Raw genomic sequence first — 23,860 nt, forward strand, 5'->3', positions numbered from 1 at the left:
GAAATGATTCTATGAAACTGAGAGTAGCAACATTTAGATGAAGGTGAAGGAATGAAGCTGCATATAAAAATCTGTAATAATGACTGTTTGTACTTAACACTTTGCACTGTAGGTGAATCCTCTGTTCTTGCACAGCTGTTTACAGTGCACTATTTATAGTTTCACCCTCCCTATAGTCCCAACAGGTAAAACAGATACAAATACCCCACAGAAACCCAGATCTCAGACAGTGTCAAAACAGCACTCAGATTGGTGTTCTGGTCAGGCTGCCCTAGAATAGTAGAGGGGGTCTGTACAGTCAGTTTCCCTGCTTAGACTACAAACCATCCCTGATCTTCCAAGACCCGTGATTGCAATTCCATCCCCTAGCAACCATATATGCTTTTGCAACACTGATCCAGAGTTGTTTTCAGGCACAGGCAGATGTCTGTTTGACTAAGGCACTACTGGATCCCATATACCTTTGGTTCTTTACACTCTGGGACATATTAACACTAGAATGTCCTGTTATAGGTCAAGACATTGCCATGGCACTTCTGACAATGGTGCACCCAAAGCTCTCCTGGGTCATGTTTCAGCTTCTCCCTCCTTGTCTCATGCTTATCAGATTTCATGAATATGAGCAGTGCAGACCTTCAGGCTTGCTGATACTGGGCTTCCTTCCATCCATGCCAGGGACTCCTTCAGCACAGGAGTGCTTTCACCTGCCCTGAGGTGAATCCAGGGATCTGGGAAGCAATAACCCCATGCACCAGCACAGGTTGGGGATTGACCTGCATAGAGCAGCTCTATGGAGAGAGACCTGGAAGTGCTGGTTGGTAATAAACTAACCATGAGCCAGCAATGTGACCTTGTGGCCAAGAAGGCCAATGGCATCCTGGGATGCATCAAGAAGAAAATGGCCAGCAGCTTGAGGAAGGTTCCGCTCCCCCTCTACTCTGCCCTGGTGAGGCCTCATCTGGAGTCCTGTGTCCAGTTCTGGGCTCCTCAGCTCAAGAGGGACAGAGAACTTCTCAAGAGAGTCCAGCACAGGGCCACCAACTTGATCAGGGGACTGAAGCATCTTCCTTATGAGGAAAGGCTGTGGGGACTGGGGCTATTTAGTCTACAAAAGAGGAGACTGAGGGGGGATCTCATTAATATTTACAAATATCTAAATGGTGAGTGTGAGGAAGCTGGAGCATCTCGTTTTTCTATTGTATCAAGCAACAGCATAAGGTCTAATGGGATGAAGCTGGAACACAAAAAGTTCCATTTAAATATAAAAAAAAGCTATTTAACTGTTCAGATGATGGAGTAGTGGCACAGGCTGCCCAGGGAGGGTATGGAGTCTCCTTCCTTGGAGGTCTTCAAGACCCACCTGGACATGATACTGTGTGACCTAATCTAGGTGAACCTACTTCTGCAAGGGGTTTGGACTAGATAATCTCTAAAGCTGTCTTCCAGTCCCTAGCATTCTATGACTCTATGGGCACAGGCTGCATATAAGAGAAAGGGCTCATGACACCAGGGCTCCTTTCTCCAATAGGTCTTTGCACACAACAGTCTGAGACAAGATCAGACACCTACACCTCATCAGAGCTGGACTTGAGGGCAGCTAAACAAGTTAGTATGGGCAGGGGAGGAGGACATATATGAGGTTCAGTATCATAAACAGGTGGAGATGGTGGAGAGGCAGTCTCTGTCAGCCACAACCTCCTTCATCATCTGTGAAATGCTGCAGATGCTACCAATGCTCAATCCACTTTTCCCATGGCCAGTCCTTGTCTTCTTAGGACTATCATACTGTCTGGAGCAGAGAGGCAAGATTAAAATTCTGAAACATCGCACAGGCTTCTGAAAAATTACTTCGCCCTCTCCCAGCCTTCAGACATGTATTTGTTGACTGCAAAATTTGTTCTGCCACCAGGGCAAACCCCAGCTTTGCTATTACAGGCAGGAAGGAGTAACTTTGCACACCTTTGTGAGCAGCACTGTGTTGGCTTTGCTGGGCCTCAGTCCAAACCTTTCCCTCCCCTGTTCCCACCTTAATACTTTGTCCCATCCACTTACCGCCACATTCCTTCCCTTCTCTTCCCTGACCTTGCTTCCAAATCTGGAGGAGGAAAGGCAGATCCTTACTCAGTCTGGTTCTTTGCAGTAGACATCATGGTGGGGAGTAGCCTGGGAAGTTGCAGAGCAGCAAGTTACAGCCAATGCATATGACAAACAGTAGCCAAATTGTACCCACATGTGTAGACATCCTCACCTGAGCTGCAGAGGATGTTTTTGCATACCATCATGGCTCTGATCGTGGCAGCTCAGGGAAGTGCATCCACATCAGCAAAGGAGAGAAAACTCCTCTGCAGTACTCTGTGTATCACCAAGGATGACCTAGAGAATTGTTTAACACTCCTCTACTGCCACTTGGAGAATGCATCCACATCTTAATGGGGATGGGAAAGTCAGAGTAAAAGCCTGTCTTATTTTTTCAGACTACGGTGGTTTATAGGCTTGAATTCATGAGACCTGAAGAAGAGAACTGGGAATTTCCCAGACTGCATCCGAAGCACCTAAAGTCATAATGCTTTTTAACTGTCAGAGATGGGCTGAACTTCAGACAATGCGGTACAGAGGCTTCCATTCACTGCCACTCATTCATTTATTATATCTCTTCTGTCTGTGAAGCATCTGTAGTGTAGCTGGACCACTTACTCTCCACTTGCCAGGCAGTAAGTTAGCAAAGGAAGCCAATGTAGCTGATTAATGAAGTTCATTAATCTGAGAGAACATGAAACCTAGAAGAAACTTAAAAGTAAATAAACTTCACATTTATTTATTCATTTCTCCTTTATTTAGTAATAGCACCCAAAGCTGCATTATATTAACACAAGTAATAAAGCTTTCATATTTTATTCCTACCAGTGCACTTCCAAATCCAGGTGAAATGCTGGAAATAAGTAATGCTGCCATACCATCAACACAGGGTGTAGATCACAATGATACATAACTTACAAGTGAATCCTAACACAGTAAAGAGTTGTATTTTAGCTATGAAACCTGTAACCCAAGGAACTGTGGCCATTTCTAGTTCCACAAAGTACCGTAACAAAACAGTGTCTACAGGAACTGTAAAGATAAAATACTTAATCACACTTTTTGCATCACTTTATTGAATACCCCATGTTGGATGTACTACTTATAGCTATAGTGTGTGTTGGCTAGAATGCTACAGTGAGAATGTGAATTGCTTGTATTACAGAAAGGGTTATGAAATGTACGGACCTGTCTGCTTGTTTAACACAATGAAATGACAATACAATAAAACTGCACCACATGTGAATATTGTAAATGGTTAAGTTATATAGTCATTCATTCAAAAATCCAAATATTTCAACAAAAAGAAGTATATAAAATGTAGTAAAACATAAATTACATCTAAAGGTCTGTACATGATTCATCCTGCAAATAGAAGCACAAAACCAACACTTTGTACAGTATTGCTTATTTCATTCTTCTCAAAGATTAATTTTCACCAAAGAGGCAGGAAAAAACATGGTTTCACATGCAATCCAGCAGTAATTGTGGTAGATCAAGTAGGTCCATAACCCCGCACAAAACCCAACACTCTCACAATGCAGGAATATAAATGTGGAGCCCTTTTCCGTACTTGATAACCTTTATGCAATTAAAGATGGATTGTGAAGTTAGTGCACACCTACAATATCCCCTACAATATCCCCATTTTTGGTTAACAGTGTATTAAGGCTGCTTGCTGCTGAAAATACACAGCAAAGAAGGAATACTTTCATCCATAAATGCAGTCAGATGATCTCATTTGGAAGCTTCTGTCACAGTTGTTCATTGGGAATGATGAAAGCAAGCCATCCTCTCTTGTCTCATGTTGTTCCACAGGATGTTGTGGGTTCAAAATCATTTGGATAAATTCATGGTAGAAAATTCCATTGAGGGCTATTAAACAAAACAAAAACAAAGAATCCACCTCTGACTTGGGAAGTTCCTAAGCCACAAACTGATAGAGGCTGGGGAAACACCCTGGGAAAATTCTACAAGGGAAATTGCCCTTGCAGTCTTCCCTAGGCAGATACTACCAATGGCTTTTCAAGACATGCTACTGGACTGGAGGGATGCCCGTGGTCTGACTCAGCACAATCAACTCTATGTTCAGGTTCTCTACTTATCTGCTTATCAATCATAAAACAAACACGGATTGGTATTCTCAACTTGTTGTTTTTTCAGTCTCAAAAACCCAGACAACAATTTCTTGTCCTTTACATCAAAGAGATAAATACTATGAACTGAGCTGTCCATCACATCCAGGGCACTTCTTTATGCTGAGAGCAATTCTTCATCCATAGCTGGATTCCTTTCTGTGTTATTGGTTTAAGCATAATTCACTAACATCACACTCACATATCATGATTTACATGATGCGCAATGCTACTCTGCAATATGTTGCACAGCAACAGTACATAACTGATAAGCAGCTTCCCTCAAGAACTGTAGGACAGTAAAAAAAAAGATTAAACCCAGCAACTCTACACCACCTTATCTGAAAAATCTTATGGTGGCAACGGTCAACAAACCTGGTATATCGTTACTGCTGCACTTTGTATGGGTGTAGGTTTTTACGTTTTGGTTTCCCTAGAACAAAATCACTGCTATTAAGCCTAAGGATCTAGATATGCCCAGTCTCCATTCACAGAAGTGACGTGAAATTCCTAGTAATGAGGCCAAATTCCTTAGGCTTCAGATTGAATTTCTGCTTCGTCCATCTGAAGTGTGTCATTATCACCCAGCAATTCTGTTTCAGGCACAGAGCCCTCCTCTTCCTCCTCCTCCTGGACAGGATTCTGGGCAATGTCTTCTGTTCCATGGTGTGTGTCATCTGTGCCCTCTGACAGCAGGGCAGCCCGGTCGGCCACCGATGCATTGGAAGGTGCCGTGGTCACGTAGCCTGTGCTGGTGGATCCGCTCCCACTGTGGTGGGAGCCTGGTTTGGGAATGATCTGGGGAGGCAGTTGCTGAGGAGCCATTTGCATTGGAATTTGGACAGGATAAAAATTTGGCAAGTAAGCACCATAGGCAGGCATTGGCTGGTAGCCATTGACTGGAATGTAGATCTGAGGAGGTGGGACCATGGGCCTCATCTGCCCTTTCATTTGTATGAACTGCGGTTGAGGGAAAGCTGGAGTTTTTTGCTTTGGTCCAATGTACCTAGCATTGCTGATGTTGCTAACAGGGCTTGTGCTGAGAGAACTCGTTTGTGTGGTGTTGCTTGCCCCAGAGGTTTGTGCTGAGCTGTTGTAATTAGAGAGGTTTCCCCATGTTCTTAGTCTGTTGTGTATATCTTTAAATCTCGGTCTTCTGTTGGGGAATTCATTCCAACACTCCAACATCAAAGTGTATATCCATGTGGGGCAGTCATCAGGACATGGCAAAACCTGTCGGTTCCTGATCATCTCGATGACATCCTGATTAGAGTAACCACAGTAAGGCTGCAGGCCATAGCTGAAAACCTCCCACAACACAACTCCGTATGACCATATATCTGAATCAATAGAAAACTTGCCATACATGATAGCCTCAGGGGACATCCACCGGATAGGAAGAAGGGAATTTCCCATCAGTTTGTAATAGTCAGCAGCGTAAACTTCCCTGAAAAGGCCTAAATCAGATATTTTCACATTCAGTTTGTCAAACACCAACACGTTTCTAGTGGCCAAGTCCTTATGGACAATGTGGTGGCTTGAAAGATATTCCATTCCTGCAGCTATCTGAGTCACGATGTGAAAAAAGTCTGCTGGTTCCAGAGTGGATTTTACTGTCTTGTCATCATCAGTGCTGCCGACATCTGAATGGGGAGATCTCATCACCAAGAACTCGTGCAGGTCACTGTGAGAACAATAACTAAATATCATGCTTATGGGTTGTTCCTTCGTTACTATTCCCAGCAAACAAACAATGTTTGGGTGCTGTAGTCGTGATCTCATCATTGCCTCATGCTTGAATTCCTCCCGAAGTGCCAATTCTGCTTTGTCTTTAAGTGTCTTGATAGCAACGGCTTGTGTCTGTTCACCTGGTGCTGTACCAAAGAGATGTCCCTTGTAGACTTTGCCAAATCTCTCCTCTCCTAGTTCCTCCATAAACCGCACAGAGGACAGATTGATTTCTTTAAGTTTAGCCTGAAATGAAGTAAAGGAAGTCAGTCAGTAAAACATCACAATGTTTTCTAAACAACAGAAAACTCTTACTAAAGGAAAATTCCCAGCAGTTAGATGTTCCAAATGGAAGATAAATCGGGCCAAAATGACTTTTCTGTTTTTTGTATACTCACATCAGTATACTGATTTTACAGTTAAACTTGAAATGAGTTATACTATTAACAGAAGTGTAAACTGAATTACCCTGCAAGACCATGAGTATAATTATTCTTACAAAGGAGCAACCATATTTCATGCAAGCTAAATAAATAATCAGTTCAGAGTAAACCTGGCAAATAATGACGTCTGTTAACTGCAGCAGGACTTGTCTCTTGTCAGAGGTACCCACTGGAGAGCTGTTCAAAACAATGTGTGGGCACTGACTGAGGAGGTGGCAGCCTCTGGGTGAAGCAAAACATCCTTTCTAGCAGAAAGAGGAACAAAATCTCTTTCTTTCGGTTCTGCAGTAGCAGATATGCCTTTTCTCCTCCACTGCCCTCCAGAAATAGGCCCTGTCTATGTGTAGCATTACAAAGTACCACTGCTGAGAAACCTCATGATGTGATCTCTGATGAAGAGGGTGGTGGAAGAGGAATAGAAGGAAGAATCTCTCTCTGGTATGTGAATGAAATGGTGGCCAACCCAAGAATGAGAAATCCCCAGAGCCTCCCTCCTGCATCTGGCACGGAAAGCAAGGGTGTTTGTGATGACGCTCGAATGAGTCCCTCCTGACCAGCATGGGCTGGAGGAGACCCTGAACAAGCCAGATGCAGCTGGCACAGCTTTACACACAGGGCATCGCAGCAGGACAGAGCAAAGAGGCTTCAATAGGTGATCGGGAACAAGCTCTGATTTTAATGGCCAGTGAGTTGTGGACTGGACCAGATAGTTTGCAGTCCAGCTCAGACTCAGCCACTAAGCCTCCCTTTTATGACACAAAATCAGTGCAAGTTGCTACAATCGATAATATCCCATAAATACTACAGTTTCATGAACAGATGTTGCCAATTGTTCCAAACTGAGCATTGTTTTTTAGAGCTTGCATCTTGTAAGCGTTGTGATTAAAAATTCAATATTAGGTCTGAACATGATTTTAGCACAGAGATTGGTTAGTTGACCCAGAAAATTGTGTGCAGAAGTGTGATCTGTAGAGGAAAGTTCAAATCCATTTGCATTTCACTGTCCTTTGTCATACACAGCCTTAGAAATATGTTCCACCCCATCTCAACTTCCTGCTTGGTGTGGTTCAGCGAACCAGCAGACTGAGCTGGGGGATTAGACATGAAACCAGTGTGCATTCTGCTTTAAAATAAGCAAAGCCAGCCATGTCATTACCAGGACCAAAAATGAGCTGAAGGATGAAGATGGGATCAGAAATAATCATATTTCCAGGCACTGGGAAAACAGGCAGGGTGGGCATTGATGGGCAAGGACAAAAGTCATAAAATGCTTTGTCCTGAAAGCAGTTGCCCAAGGCACAGATTCCTAGATGTAGCTTGTGAATGAAAGACCCAGTTTTCACTGAAGTAGATCGCCAGCAGAGTGTGAAAATTAGACTCCTGACAACATGGCTCAATTCAAACACTGGCAACCTGAGACATTGAAAATCACAACACTTTGGAAACACACAGCCTGAGCAAATTCTGGGAAAAAAATACCTGTTTGTGTTGATTAATGAGTGGCATTTCCATGTCCTGGCTAGGAGATGCCATCAGCTGGCGGCGCTGTGGTGTAGCAGCAGACGCCTTCTGCTTATTTCTGCACATACAGACAAGGAAGAAAAGGCAGGCAATAACCAGAGGGATAGCTATGCTGGGAACGAGAATGTAGAGGATTCCCATTTTACTGTTGTCACGTGGACCTGTCAGGAACAAAAACATTCATTTTTCACAATCAGTATTTTTAATGTACTCAACAGTGCAGGAAAATAACGCTACCCAAACCCAAACAACATCCACCCCCCTGATATTATTATTAATACTGTATTTTTAACAAAAAGTAAGCTCCTACAGCTTTACAATAGAAGTTACACCACCCTCTCCCCCTTCTCCGTTACATATTTCAAATACTTTTGAATGGACATAGCGAGTATTAGTATGAAGATAAAGCTACTCCCACATTTAACGTGTTGACTGTAACAGTAGGTGGCTTACTTCATTTTATTTTTTAGGCTATCAGTTGTTGAAACTGCAGAACATAGAACAGGATATCATTGCATTATCTTGTTCAGAGAAAAGTAAGTAGTCTTCATGACTTCTTCACTATGTAAAGCAGTGTACTCAATGTAATAAACCCCAGCAAAACACTGCAGTATGACCTTCTTGCCCAACTTCAGCCACTTCACCCTTGCTTTCCCCACTTTTTACATTCACTGCTACTACTTTTGTCCAGAATAAAATAAATTGTATTTCTTTCTGAAAGATATAAAGTCCCTTTACATTACAGTGAGACATCTGTGAAAGGGTCATCAATACACTCTGTAAGAGTGCTCTCGAACCTTCCTTAAAATGCTTTTTTCTTGGTACTTAGAGATTCTGGGAAAGCATAGAGATGTCTGAAGTGTTCATTGGAACTGGCTGGGATATTTTCTGCAATCCGTGGTTTTGCTATTTGTGGCTACTGCTTCACCACAACCACATCCCAGCCTTATCTTTACACTGTGTTATGTGCAATGTAGAAATTTATTATAAATGTCAATTCATGTTATTGTAAAAAAAGTGAACTAAGTAAAAAAACCTTCATATCAATTTTGAGCCCTCTCAAATATCCAGGCAATCTGTAATGAAATCACTTTTGTCTCTTCCATAATACATCTGTTGCTTCAGGAAACATGCTTTTCTTCCTAAACAACTACAGTATTAAGTTGCTTTACCGTGTCCAAGGGCTGTTACAACTCTAACATCTCTAGAGCAAGGTCTGTACCAATACAGGGACAGGAGTGGGACAGTATTAAGGTGTGATTTGTGGTTTTCTATATCTGTTATGCGGTACAGAGTCACTAGCAGGTCATGGAGGATTCTTCTGAAAAGATGGCCTATTTCATGACCTCTCTACTTCTGCCCTTTGCAGTGTTTCCTTCCGACTATGGTGCTCTATCTCCCTCTGCAGGATCTGAAACTCTTTGCTGCCTGCAAGATGCCAAGCAGAGAGAAAGTAACATGCCACTGAACAGCATGAGCAAACCAAACACATGTGGGTGATAACTAACACCAAATCTGCTGTTTGACAAGTTAGAACAGAAACTCCAGCAGTATTGTTAATTACTATTTCCATTTAAGCATGCAATACTTAATAACAAAGTGTCATGATATCTCAGCTGCAAGCTCTGATCTCCACAAAACATCAAATGTTTACAATACAAAACAAAACAAGGGTGACGCATTACAGCAGGTAAAACATTTGAAAGCATAACCTTCTGAAGTCATTCATACTTGTAAAACAGGGAACACCCAAAATGACACAGAATTCAGGATGGTAATCAGGAAAAAAAAGAAAGAGAATACATACTACAAGAAGGTATGTCACACAGTTCCATGCGTACGTTTTTGTTCTTTGTAAAACACCAGGGCCCATCCATCTGACCTCCAGGATTTCGGCAATACGCATGTCCTCCCCCTAGCTCTGGAAACTGTGTGCTTGTCAGATCATGGTTGTGGGGACTCTGGGAGTCCCAGAGTTGGCAAGTGTGGCCAGACTTGGTAACGCTGACTGTCCCTCTGTAGTCTGCTCCAGAACCGTTGTAGCACTGATGATCTGCAACACAAGGTTTGACAAAAGGTTTCAAGCAACAACACAATAGACAATCAGCAAGACTAAAAGATTTGAAGGGCATAGGCCATATATGCAAAAAGATAGGTACTTCAAGATTTAAATGAAAGCCATGGGGTTTGAAATTTCAGTTTGTCTGGTGTCTGTGCTCTTACACTCAATTTTTTTCTGGATTCTGTCCTGGAGAATCTCAGCTATATGAATACATACACTAATATCTGGTAACTCTGAATGCAAGCTGATGCTAAGGAGTATGTATGGATGTTTAGATATGGGATCAGTTAAACTAACTTAGTGACTTGAGTTTGATTTCAGGAGAAGTCTTCAGATGCCAACAGAGTAAACTTCCTGCCACCTTTATTTCGCACAGTCTTCCTGTCTTCCTCACACTGCTTGCTTCTTAAGAGAAGTTAGTGCTGCATTTTCTAACACTGCTTGCCAATTTTCCTTTTTTCTCTCTTTAGAAAGAAGGAATTTGGGCTCTTCTCTTTAGATACATCACTTTCACATCGGATGAACTCTTACTTTTTTCTCTATGTTCATACTTTTTGAGTGTTTGTTCCCACCTAAACTGAATCATGCATTTTTTCTGTATGTTTGCAACATTTCCGTCTCCACTTTCACAAGCTCCCCTCTTCAGCCCTCAGAAACCCAGGTCTGTCAAAGCCCTTTCTCCAAACCTTCAGGGTACTTAGGCTGCAGCTGTTCCACCTGAGGGAGCACTGCTGGTTCAGAGGATAACAGACAATTTCTTGTTGGTTTTAATTCTGATTCCTTTTGCCTGATACCTCTTTTCCTGGTTGATTTGTCTCTGTCATGGTTTTCTCAGTTATTTCTGCTTCTCAGTCATACTAGATTATTGCCTTACTAGCACACAGCTAGTGTTCCATGCCTGCTGTTATGCCATGATCCTTGCTCCTAACTATGGGTTCAGACAATGAATATTGAGAGTAATCTTATCACACTTTGAACTTTAAACATCTTTAATCTCTTGGAGCTTCCTTGTTGAACATTGTAGGGGGTGGTGATTAATTGCTAGGAAACGGAGTAGGCAGAAAAAATGTCAGCACATAATTACTGTCAAAGGAACAGCCCTTCTCTTCCTGGATGCAAATATAAATTCACAGAATTATCAATGTTTTCACTCTCCTGCTTGGGTGAGGAAAGACAATGCACTCCATGCTTGATTTATGGGATTAATACTTTTGTGGATTTCCACACAGAAAGAATGATCATTACATGTTTAATGTCTTAATGGATTTTTTTCCAGTGAAGGTTCCACAATCTGTTTGAGGTTTGCTGATAGGTAAACAAAACTCACAAATAGCTGTATGATGGGACTCATCCAGAAAGGCAAGGCCTGAGCCAGAGTTGGAGGCAGACATGTGGGAACACTCTGCTGCCTCTCACAAGTCTGAGTCAAATCGGTTACATAAACACAAGAGTTGTACAGCCCAGGATGGTTGACATAACCCTTTCAGTACTAAGCAGCATCCCTTAAACTTCCTTGCCATCATAACTATATCTTACTCGGTGCAAGACTACAGTCAATATTAACATTATAAAAAGCAGTAGCATCCAGTATAGCTATACTATCTTTACCAAAAAAGAGAACTTACAAAATAATACCTCTTAGAGGCAACCTAAGGAAGTAAAAACCCCTACTTTATCCAGACTTACATCGGCTGAGTCTCTCCACGGGGATCCCGATCCTTATGCAGTTGGCAGCTTCCAAGGTGTCAGGTCGTGGGAGATCCTCACACTTAGGCAGCTGTAGTTGCATCAAGATGAGGGGGTTTGACCTAGCGATGTTGTACTCCTGTCTACATAGATCGTTCTCCAGAACTTCACATTCATCTCGGCACAGCTCCCGTGGCTTAGGGGTCCGAGAGCGCTCATCACACAGGGGGAACACAAAGTGGCAGAATGACGGTATAGCAAACTGTGAGCACTGATCGGACAGATGTGTGGAAGTGCCAATCATGGTAAATGCAGCTGGAAAGGAATAAAAACATTGCTTCAGTAGTAGTTCACTGAAAGCACGAGAGACAACATAATTGTCATATCATTTGCCTTTTACAACTTTCATTTTTTCTTAGGGGTCTGAAAGCCTACTGAGCATCAGGGAAATAAAGTTATTTCTGCTGTAAAGGAGAGCTAACAAATGCAGAAAGCAAACCCAGCATCCCAGTGTCCCTGTGATGTCTGCACAGAGCTTGTGAGACTTCATTTCTCAGGAACTTACCCAAGTGACTAGCACTGAGCTAGCTGTTGGCGCTTGACTAACTTCAACTTGGAAAGAGAAAGAGCAAATATGGGATAACACCTGCCAGAATGTTGACATGTCTTTCCAGAGTTCTTAAGTAGGTAAAATCTGAATGAGGATCACCTGGCTTCTTTCTCCTGTAGATGTTCTAATCGATAAACAAGACAGGTGTTTTTCAAGTCCTGAATGGCAAAAGGAAGTATGCCATTGGCACTTGGGAGATCGTGCTATTAATAGACATGAGAAGCCTAAGGGAGTACTTTGGGGATAAATGAACATAAACAATCTCAGCATAGTGGTCACTTTAAGATGAATGTCATAATGAATTACAAACTTAACCCTTCCCTTTAGCTATCAATATCCACACACTAGTATTTATTGGAGTTTTCTTGTGCACTATAAAGACAAATGTGCATATGTGCCGTGTATCTGGGGATTAATCAAGCTTTAAATGCAGGACCATTCACTCCCACGGAGGAAAGCATCATTTTTTTTCTCTTGTATCTAGTAACAGGACAAGGGGTAATGGGATGAAGCTGGAATACAAAAAAAGTTGCATTTAAACATAAGAAAAATCTATTTCACTGTGAGAGTGAGGTACAGGCTGCCCAGGCTGTCCAGGGAGGGTGTGGAATCTCCTTCCTTGGAGGTCTTCAAGACTCTCCTGGACACGTTCCTCTGTGACCTGATCGAGGTGGACCTGCTTCTGCAGGGGGGGTTGGACTAGATGATCTCTAAAAGTCCCTTCCAATCCTTACCATTCTATGATTCTATGATTTGTGAGGCTAGCTAGACTGCAGATTGCATTAACACACAATATAAGATGGAAATGAGCAGTCCAAGTCACTCTATAGTATATTTACAACCTACAAATCAATTATTTCCCTCTTGTCCAGCTCCCTCCTTTCAACCACCTACCTTTTGTTGCCACTTGCTATCAGAGAATCTCCTATCTCTTCCTAAACATCACAGATGTAGCAAACGGCCTCGGCTCCAGCCTTTGCTTATTTTTATACACGAATATAACTGTTTATCAGTCATGTAGAGAACACTGCATGCAAGCATGATATTATGCTTCAAATGATAGGTGTGCTTTTCCTGAAGACCAAAAAGGGAGGATGTAAAGGGGAGTAAATATGGAGGAATCAAGTGGTCACTGTCAGCTTTTTGAAATGCCACATTATTTTTGTGAAGATGTTAAGGAATTTCAATTAGCATGAGGAAAGAGTGCAGAATTCACACATGGGAGGCTCAAAAGCCTACAAGATGATGTGGTGTCATCTAAGGGGGTTATTTTTCTTAGTTAATAAACAGATAATAAACAGCACACCAAACTCATTGCTAGTCATACATATCCACAGGTCAGAGGTCAGATCCACACACTATTTACTGTTGGTCTTCCAGTGTTTCAAGTCAGGTCTCAAGTCTTTTTTTCAGAAAAGTCCTTTTTCTAACAGAAAGCTGCAGTTCTCACCTAATTACATGGCCAGGACTGAACAGCACTGGGGGCCACAAAGATAAAGGGAATATATTTCACACATCATCACTGCAAGGCAATGAAAACCGTTGAAATGAAAATTGCTGGTGGATCTTGCCTGCAACCTTACTAACCCTTCTGGTTTCCGGGCAGTAGGTGTCACCACTTCCCAGGCACAGCCTCCTCTGAAGCCCTGCACTCACAGTACAGTCCTTCCACCAGAGAGCCGTGCTTAGGGAGTGTGGGCACAAGGATGGGCCAAGTCTCAGCAGTATCTAGACAGCATATTTCTAACAAGTTACTGCAATTTTAAAAATATGTTGTCGGTTGGACAGAGAACACTCAGTCTTGCAATACTTGTTCTACATGGAAGAAGGCTTATAAGAACCAAGTACACTGCGAAAACTTCAAGGTGGTGGTTTGTGGTTTTTGGTTGGGTTTTTTTTTTTGTTTGTTTTTTTAAAAATTCATTATGAAACTAATTCATGGAGTTACATATTTAATCTTTTGAGATAGCTGAACATTTCCATACTGCTGAAAACTTTCTAAACTGGGTATAGATTATGTGATAGAAAAAAATGGTATCAGTAGATGGTATTAATGTATGATGTAATGGTAAAAGGGATTGGAATTACAACAGAGTACAGGAGAAAGGAGGGAGAGGACTGAGTTGTAACAGCACAAGAAAAAGTCAGCATCTGGATTTTGTCAATCCCAGAATCTGATCAGCATCTCAAGAACAGTAGAAAAACAACTGCCCTGGCTTTCTGTCTTGACAGTGAGCCTTTAAGGTAATATCTTCAGGTAGACAAAACTGGCATATAAAACTCTTTTTGGTAACTGGTTATGCTAAAATTACAGAGTCAATTAGTTAGCCATATCTACACAAGATGCAAATAAGCTCCTGCTGATCTGAGTTAATTTGCCATACATTATCATAAACAGTTTCCTGCATTCCATGGACTCGTTTTCTTGCTCTGCTTCTGTATATCAGAGTCACAGCTGCTAGGGTCAGCTCATCAAAGTCCAATGATGAAAATCCATGTTGATGTACAACCCACTAAAAGTCATTAAGGTTTTGGATTCGTGTTTGTCAATCTGTACCAAAAGGATGATCAGACAAAGAATCATAGGAGCAGAGCACAGGAAAGTCAACTCTTGTTTTGTATAAATTAATGTGAAAGTCAGACTCTACTGGGATTATGTAATGGGGGAGGAAACCCAAGGAAAACTCACTATATGTTTTTCAAGAAAATAAAAAACCAGAAATTTTTTATTGTGTCATAAATGATTTTTTAAAAAAAAATCTTTTCTTTGGATCCATCATGCAAAAGCTCCAGTGTAAACTACAAAAAGTCAATGCTCTGACATTTTACTGAAAGACATGGAAGAAGCTTCTACACATGACGGCAGATACTGGTCTTTCTTGCTTCAGATTTTGCTAACTGCACAAGTGGGAAACTGGCTCACCTCCTCTAAACCTTAATATAAGGATGTCTTAGTCATTGGGCAACAAAACTGAAAAAGATGATAGTACTATTTACACCTGAACTGGATACTTTGACTAATTTTTTCTGCCCTGATGCGGAGATGTAGATGCTTACCAGTAATTCGATTTTCAATTTCCCCTTGCATCTGGAGGGAGTCCACATAAATGGTCCTGTTTCCAATAATTCGTGCACATGCAATTCCCCTGTATGGCTGACAGAACCCATCTTCATGGTAATCTTCCCTGAAAAAGACAGGTTAGGATTTTATAAGCAAATCTTTGGATGTCCTTAATTAATTTTGAAAAAAAATGTATTGTTATGAAAGGAGAAAACCCCAAAAGGCTGTAAATTTGAAATGTTTCCATTCTCCACGTTCAGCTTTCTTCTCCAACTGTCTCTATGCTACTTTAGAAGTATTAATGAGGTACTCTGTAAATAGCTCATTACAGAAATAAGTAATCCAAACCCATGATTAATTTAAAAATCATATACTAATAGTAATGGGATTTGACAGATGAATCTATTAAAAATCCCTTAGACTGTGAGAGCAACATAGATCTTGTTACATGTCCCCGTGCATTTTTGGCATCTAGCTGCACCTAGTACAATTAACCAAACCGCTGGTTCTCTTCTCACACTTCTCACTCCCTTTCTTTATTTCGTGTAGCAAACAGCAGAAGAGATCTTGCCAAGCTTTAATTAAAATACAGAATATTTCTGAACTCTGGATTAGGTAAATTGAATAAAAAGTCATCAGGTTTCTAACCTTTTTTCTCTGTAGTCAGAGTCAATACCAAACTTCTCTTCCAACATGTATTTTAACACATTTTTCAATTCAATGAGGCTTTGAGCCAAATTTTAATCCCTTACATCAACATAAATGTCTTGGCATAAAAGTATTAGTCCAAAAGCTCAGTGGATCAACATATCATACATTATAATATATTATATTATAGAATAATATAATACAGAGCTGATCAATAGATCACAACTGTCTCAGCACAGAAAAGGGGCTTCAGAGTGAGAGAACTTTCAGATTTTATATCAGGTATGCCATGTGTTTCCTCTGGCACAGCACAGTCCTCGTGCTAGGATTCACTAATCTGACAAATCCACATCATGCCGTCCACTGCACAATGGACCAAAGAAGGTATAAGATTTAATCTAGAAAACCATGACTCTAGAGTAAACCTAGGACACCCAAAAGCTTAAAATAACAAACATTACAAACAAAAGCTTTTGTAACTAAACAGTCTGTTCAAAAGTGTGAGATACTTCTCCAATACCACCTACTTTTGAGGCAGTGTTTCAATACTTTCCTACACTTTGTACTTTATTCTCTTTGGGTATCAACATCTGTTTCAATCACTCATGTTCCACTTCTTTTACAAACGTATTCAACTTTCCTTAGGGTGCCACACGAGCAGGACTAGCAGGACAAAACTGTCAGTGAATACACGCATAACTTCAAATGGGCCAAAACAGCACAAAAACCTGCTGTTTGACAACAGGAAACCATGATGAGCACAGCACCCAATCCCTACGCAGTCCTGAGTGCAGCCTGTCATTTCCAATCTCTTACTCTGTCTTAGGAACCTCTGATCATTTTCTCTGCAGTCTCTTTGATTAAGCTCATCTCTTCAGGGAAATGTCACCAATATTTATTAAAGTGTAAATTCTTTGCCAGTGGAAGGTTGGTAAGTATTTTTTACACAGTGTAGTCAAAAGCTGGAACCATCCATCATTACTCAATCAGCATCTCTCCCTTTCCTCCCAGAAAGTCGATGACTTAACAGGACTCGATCCACCACACAACTGCAAAATAGACTAAGGTGGTACGAAGTGGCCTGTGTAGTCACTGTCCAGATCTGGCCTTTATTTCTACCACGATATGACTGTGAAGTATTCATACAACATTTTATTTAAAAACTCTGAAATAAGTCCTGCTTCCACAAAGATATGTAAGTTTTTTATTATGGCGGGTGAAGTAAAGGAGGAGTCTTTCAGGGTCAATTAATTCCTGCAGCAAAATTCTTTCACTCTTGTAATAAAACCTCTAATTTTGCAACAATTGCATCATGCCTGAAGGGACAAAAATATCAAGACATTTTGTCTGTGCCTGTTTTATGATCCTTGACCACCTCAATAGGAAGTCAGCAATTCCCATAAGGAGCTGAATGAATATGAAACCTCTGTTTGACCTCTTTCTCAAGAGTAAAATCATACCCCTATCCTGTAGAACAAAGTCTGCAATGTATCTAACTGAAACCGTATCTCATACTTCAACGCTCAGTGTAGGGCTCTTTTGGCAGCACAATTAAAAAAACTCGAAAAAATCTATAAAAAAAAAATCACTCTGAACAGCACAGGTTTCATGAAAAAAACCCAATGTGATCTCTTACTTCACTCAGTTTATTTGTTTATGTCAAGAACTTCTAAATACAGCTTAGATACTATATATACACACATACTCTGCCCTCTTCCATGTTATAGTCAACTGCTGATTAAACTAAACTGGATATGACCATTACCATGGATGCAAGTAAAAGTAAACAGTAACCTGATGTCAGATACTCTGACAGAAGCTGGGCTGTTATCCTACATGTGTCTTTCCCAGGTCAGGACACTCACTGAATACCATTTGACCAATACTAGTGATCAAGGAGACAAAATCACATTAGTGTTAGGAAAACAGTTGATTTCAACAAAGTTGCTGAAGTGGCAGTCTTACAGATTACTTACAGATTACTCTTTCCCTTGAATACATGTATACCCAGCACATGGTAAAACACCTACAGCAAAAACCAACCTGTGGGGAATCGGATAAAAGAGCACAACAGCAGCGTCATGCTCCGTTCAAACAGGAGTCTTTGGAACCACATGCAGCTTTGATTCGTGCTCCAAACCATATGCCAGCAATTCAGTTGCTGATCAGAGCAAGAGTTAAAAGCAGCTGAAAATAGGCAGAAATACTGACTTCAATTTCCTGCTGCTTGAGCTGTAAAGTCTGCTCTGATCAAGAACCATGGTAAAAGCAGAAATCTGACTCCACAAGAGGAATCCAGAAGAGTTCAATTTGTTTCCCTTGAAGAAATCTTACAAGCTAACCACCATAGATTCTTTTTTTTTTTTACCTTTGTTCTTTATTGTTTCTTTCTGAATGTTTCAAGATGGCATTACCTTTTCTCACTAATGATTTTCTTTCATTTTTTATGTAACTCCCCCCTCTTCCCCTCCTGCTGCTCCAAATGGAGTCATGAAGATCCATAACTATTCCTGGAGGGCAGTCTCAAAGACGGTGCACCTGGAACATGTATTTTCTCAGCATTCAGAGTGTAGGTAAGATATATACTCCTCCTGAGAGAACTCTCCTTCCAATTACTTGTCAGATGTTTGACTGGCAGTTGGATTTAAAAATAAAATCATATACAATCGCACTAAATAGACCTGTTCCTAAACCCCATCTCTTAGGAAAAATGCCATTAGTTTTCCAGACCCACAAGGTGATCTTCTGACAGAACAATAAAGACTAGCCTTTCTAATATGAAAAGTAGGAGAACCTACTATTTCAGGCATGAACAAATAAAACCAAAATACTGATATTACTTTTATGTATAACATGCGGTGTCTGTAAGATACACCAGGCTTAGCTGATATGGATACATCTTGAAGAATTAAGCACTGATACACATTTAAAAATTCCTTATCCCACAGGCACTGCACCACCAGACTACACTCAGTCTGCCTTTAGGTTTGTGGCACAAGAAATGAAGAATTAACTAATCAAGCAGTGCAGAAGAAAGATGTGAGTTCAGTGGTACAATGGTATCTAGCAACAGGACAAGGGGTAAGGGGATGAAGCTGGAACATAAAATGTTCCATTTAAATATAAGAAAAAACTATTTTACTGTGAGAGTGAGGGAGCCCTGGCACAGGCTGCCCAGTGAGGGTGTAGAGTCTCTTTCCTCGGAGGTCTTCAAGACCTGGCTGGACATGTTCCTGTGTGACCTGATCTAGCTGGAACTGCTTCTACAGGGGGTTGGATGAGATGATCTCTAAAGGTCCCTTCCAACCCCTACCATTCTGTGATTCTATGAGTGACAATTGAATCTCCTTTCACTGACAGAAATCGTTAATTTGCAGGGACAGCTGGGTCTATAAAGGAAGCACTGGAAGAACCAAGTGAATCTGAATCAGAACAAAATCCAGCATGCATGACTAGGAATCCCTGTAGATGGAGGTCACGCAAATAGATATCTGCTCTAGGAGTATGGGGAGAAATTTCTAAGTGTACTACTGCATGTGCTACAGAAATTCCTGTTTAAGTACTGCTTTAATTACATGTGTGACACTGAAAGAACACCAAACAAAAGGCTACAAAATAAAGTAATAAGCACTCTTTTCTGAATGGAAAATATGAAATGCTGAAAGAATACATCTGGGCACGATACACTCTATGATATCTATGTAACACCATTTATTGTATACAATTGTCACAGCTGAACAGTCTGAAGGGACGTATAAGACAAAAAAGTCCCAGTAAATAAAAGGCAACCTTGGAAACTGTTCAATACTAAAATCACTCTGTGAAACAGCAAACTCTAATGAGAGCTTTCAGTATATATTTGATGCCCCTGAAGACACAGTGAGTACAGACCTAGTGGTTTAGCGAAAAAACCAAGAAAACACATGAAGGCATAACAATCTTTAGCAAGGTTTCACAAAGGGGATTCTGAAAGCAGAGTTGTGAGGTACAAGGTATTTAATTGCTATCTAGATATCTTTTTTCTGATTGCATCCCACAAACTTTATTTACAAAGACAACAGAAACTTGTTGTTTTAGTCCATCTTCCTGAAAAATAGAAGAGTCAATACTGTGCATCAGCCACAAAAGGAAACTCAGAAAATTGAGAAAGAAAAGCTTTTTTTTTAAGTACATTAAAACCCCAACTAATTTAATAATATTCTACAAACAAATTTGTAATAAAATTAACAAAAATATTATTTAAAATTACAATTTGATAACTATTTATTATAATAAAATCAGATAATAGATTTCAAATTTATTCGGAGTAACACATTCTCAGCTTACATTTTACCAAAGTGTAACAAGTCATAGAATAAAACAGGATATTCCAAATATTAGTTTTTAAAAATACAGTAGAAACTTTGTTACAGAAGTTTCCCATAGGCAAACTAGGTGTAGTTAACATTTCCTATAAATTTTCCCACAACAAATAGCAAACACTAAGTTTTGACCCTCTTTCATGTTGCTCAGGGATTAAATATTTACTTGCTAAAAACTGTTAAATACTAAGAGAACATATTAAGTCTCCTCATATTCTGAGTGAAGTGGCAAACCAGCAATAAAATGCACAGAAAATTACAGTTAAACAATGACAGACAAAGGGAAAGACAAGCTATATATGCCACTGTATTTGCTATATGTAGAGAAATACATAATTTGCAACACGGTCCTTCATTTTATTGGAAAGCCTCAGTGTTCTTCTTAGTTACAGTTTGAAAATTGATGGCAGAAGCCCTGTAAAGAGGACTATTATGATTGGCAGTAAGATCAGAGAGAAAAAGACAAGCACCATATTTCAGATTACAAGTTTACTTAACCCTGTCTGTGGCTACTTCATAAAGCACATAAGTTAAAATGACCTGCAATACAAAGAACTAAAGGAATAAAGGGTTTATGTATAATCAAAGAAAGACAAATAATTCTGACTTGTGGAAAGCACTTTGTAAAGTGCTGCACTAAAGAACCAGGAATTTCTGTTTTTAACATATGTATGTATTTGTGGTTTGTTTATATTGCATCTCAAAATCAAGACTTCTTATAATCTGGTACTATAGTCTTTGCAATTTGTTACCCTTCCTCTTGACATGTACCATATCCTAATGCCAGGGAACAAACTTTACTTGCAAGGGGATCACTTTCAAAAGCTAGAATGAGTTCATATCGACAATTATTCTTTCCCTCCCACTGAAGCAAGTCACAAGAAGATCTGAGAGAAAGGAAGTGTACTACTCATACCATGCACCATATCGTATCTATAAAATTTGCCTCCTGTCAAAAACATAGTTGACTTATATTGATGCTATATTTTAATCTATATTTTAATTTATATATTATTACTTGGTAGTTTCTGGTATTTTTGTGTTTGTTTGGTTTTGTATTTATTTGCTTTTTGTACTTATTTTTTTGGTTTTGTTTGTTTTTTTGGTATTTATTTTATGTTTATATCTTTCATGAAAAAAGATATAATTCATGAAAAAAGATAAAAGATATAAAATAGATATAGCTATTTTAATTCATAGCAAAACAAGAAACTGAGTGATTTATTTTATGTTTATATCTTTCATGAAAAACATAAAATAAATCACTCAGTTTCTTGTTTTGCTATGAATTAAAATTTTTCAAGAGTGTTGTCTTTTAAAGTAGTAGTTCCAATAGGCTGTAAAATTGCTCCTTCTCATAGGCATCCTTTTTATGCACAGGAGATCAATGTAAGTTTTACTACTGACATTGACGGCAACAGGATTGGGATATAAATATTTGATGGAGGAAAAGAAAAGGATTTTTCAAAACCATTATTGCATTAACTGCTACTACTACCCATTGAAAAGGGCTGAGATAATGCCAGGTGCTCCTGACATTGCCTGTAACTTCTGCCTACATAGGGCAGAAATTTGGTAACATGCACAACTGGGCTGCAGGCTTGATTGAAGTTTCAAAACGCAGGTGTACACGAAAACCTCAAAAAAAACAACCAACCTCATGAACCATAAAACCCTCAAATCCCCACATCTGCACATCTGTGTCCTACCTCCTGAAGCCAAGGAGTCAGAGGATGGTAGTGACAACTTTACTGCTGCATCAGGCCCCTGCCTAGATGGAGCTATCCTGAGCCCCATGTCACAGAAGAAGGGCACAAACTTCATGCCCTACCTGTTTCTATGCTCTGAACAAACAGTTTAATTCTCTGACGAAAAGTTTCTCGGCAAATAACCCACCTTTCTGATACCTAAAATCATTGTTTGCACATCTTCATCTATGCCTAAAGATCAGCACCCCTGGGATATCAGAAAATACTCGTCAAAACAATTACCATCTCAGAGACAGGCTTCACTAAAATACAAGAGGAGTGTAAAAACTTCTATACACTAAACAAATGTAATAAATGGTATCAAAAAAGAAAGGGAGTGTGATGCTAAAAAAGTAAAAAACTTAACAGACAGGGTAATTTGTATGAATAGTCATAGCTCAGTTGTAGTCAATGGACCTATGACAATTTACACTCACCAGTCATACAGCCTGTGAATTTTGCTACCAGATGCTTACAGAGTGTAACAACAGACGCCAAAAGTCAGATTCCCTTACATTTAGGATACAGCTTTGACATGTATTAGCGTTTAGTTTTGTTCATTTAATCTCCATAGTACATATAAGAATCCCTTAAAAAATGTACTTAAAGTCACATTAGTTCCTTAAAAAACACATTGTGAACAGAAACTCCAGACTCATTGCCTAAGATTAGTAAAAAAAACCAATTGATCTTTGCTGATTCTGCTAAACAATGAATTTGTTAATGTTAATCATATTATTTGAGACACCATTTTAAGAGAGGTCATAGATAAAGTAATTTATTGAAATCTCATTAATCAACACAGCTGCAAATGGACTTGGTGCTTGTGACCAACCAGAGAAAAGTAACATGTTGAACAGCAACTTGTGAAAAATAACCTTACTTTTAACCTATTGCAATGATTTCCACAATAAGTTATAGAATCCATATTTTTAAACAAAAAGGGTCCAAAGTCTGTCCCTAAAATATGGTCCAAATAATATTTTAAACATGTTAAAAATTACCATGAAAGGATAATGCTTTTAATGCAAAATATTTAATTTAATTTAAATTTAATTAAAATTAAAATTTTTAAACCATTTAAATGTCAGAAAGGGAGAACACACCAATAGGCTCTAAGCACATGCCTTCATTTAATCATAAATTAAATTGTTCCCTTTACTAGGCATTGCCTTAAGTGGGTTGCAGCATTCCTAGCTGAGCTGTGACCTTGCTGAAAGATACCACAGCCAATTATTTAGTTAGATAAAGTCAACTGAAAATGGTGTTGCCTTCCTTTCTTTCAAAGAATTATTCTTCGTCACTCTTACAACATAAAATCCCAAACAGCGCTCAATAACAACGATGTAGGTAGGAACTGAATGTATAAAACTCTGGCAGGATACTCAGTACATAACACTACATGCTGATATTGATTTGATGGTATCACAGACACTCACAGTAATCACGTACAGAAGTACAGACATGTGTGGCAGGATAGCTTTTATTACAGTAACTTGGGTAAAACAGCCAAAGAAATAAAGCTAAATATGGACATCTACAACCTGAGTTTCTACAAGGAACAGAGGATTGTTCCCTGGGGTACAATCATAAACCTCCAATTACCACGTATCACTTCAGATAGATGATCTGATATTACTTCCACCTACAAACTCTCTTTCCATTTACTCAAATGTCTTTCTTGTAAATTCTCCCTGTGGTTCCATAGGTGTCAGTATGTTGGGATGAGTCAGCTGGCTATCCAAGGAAAGCTGCAGGTCTGTTTTGCTGAGTGTCAGATG

The 23,860-nt window shown here is 39.7% G+C and overlaps 1 protein-coding gene across 1 annotated transcript in view; it reads right to left on the bottom strand.

Annotated features, from left to right (window-relative positions):
• Positions 1–3,429: 3,429 nt before the first annotated feature.
• The window catches only part of ROR2 (receptor tyrosine kinase like orphan receptor 2), a 152,357-nt gene continuing 131,926 nt past the window's right edge, over positions 3,430–23,860 (bottom strand). Inside the window, exons 5-9 of the mRNA XM_062018116.1 lie at positions 15,319–15,446; positions 11,652–11,966; positions 9,711–9,956; positions 7,862–8,064; positions 3,430–6,185 (exon numbers count right to left, since the gene is read on the bottom strand). Coding sequence (XP_061874100.1) covers positions 4,743–6,185; positions 7,862–8,064; positions 9,711–9,956; positions 11,652–11,966; positions 15,319–15,446 — 2,335 coding nt within the window. The 3' untranslated portion in view covers positions 3,430–4,742. The remainder of the gene's footprint in view (positions 6,186–7,861; positions 8,065–9,710; positions 9,957–11,651; positions 11,967–15,318; positions 15,447–23,860) is intronic.

This window comes from Colius striatus, chromosome Z (assembly GCF_028858725.1).
Source record: "Colius striatus isolate bColStr4 chromosome Z, bColStr4.1.hap1, whole genome shotgun sequence".
Classification (NCBI taxonomy): domain Eukaryota; kingdom Metazoa; phylum Chordata; class Aves; order Coliiformes; family Coliidae; genus Colius; species Colius striatus.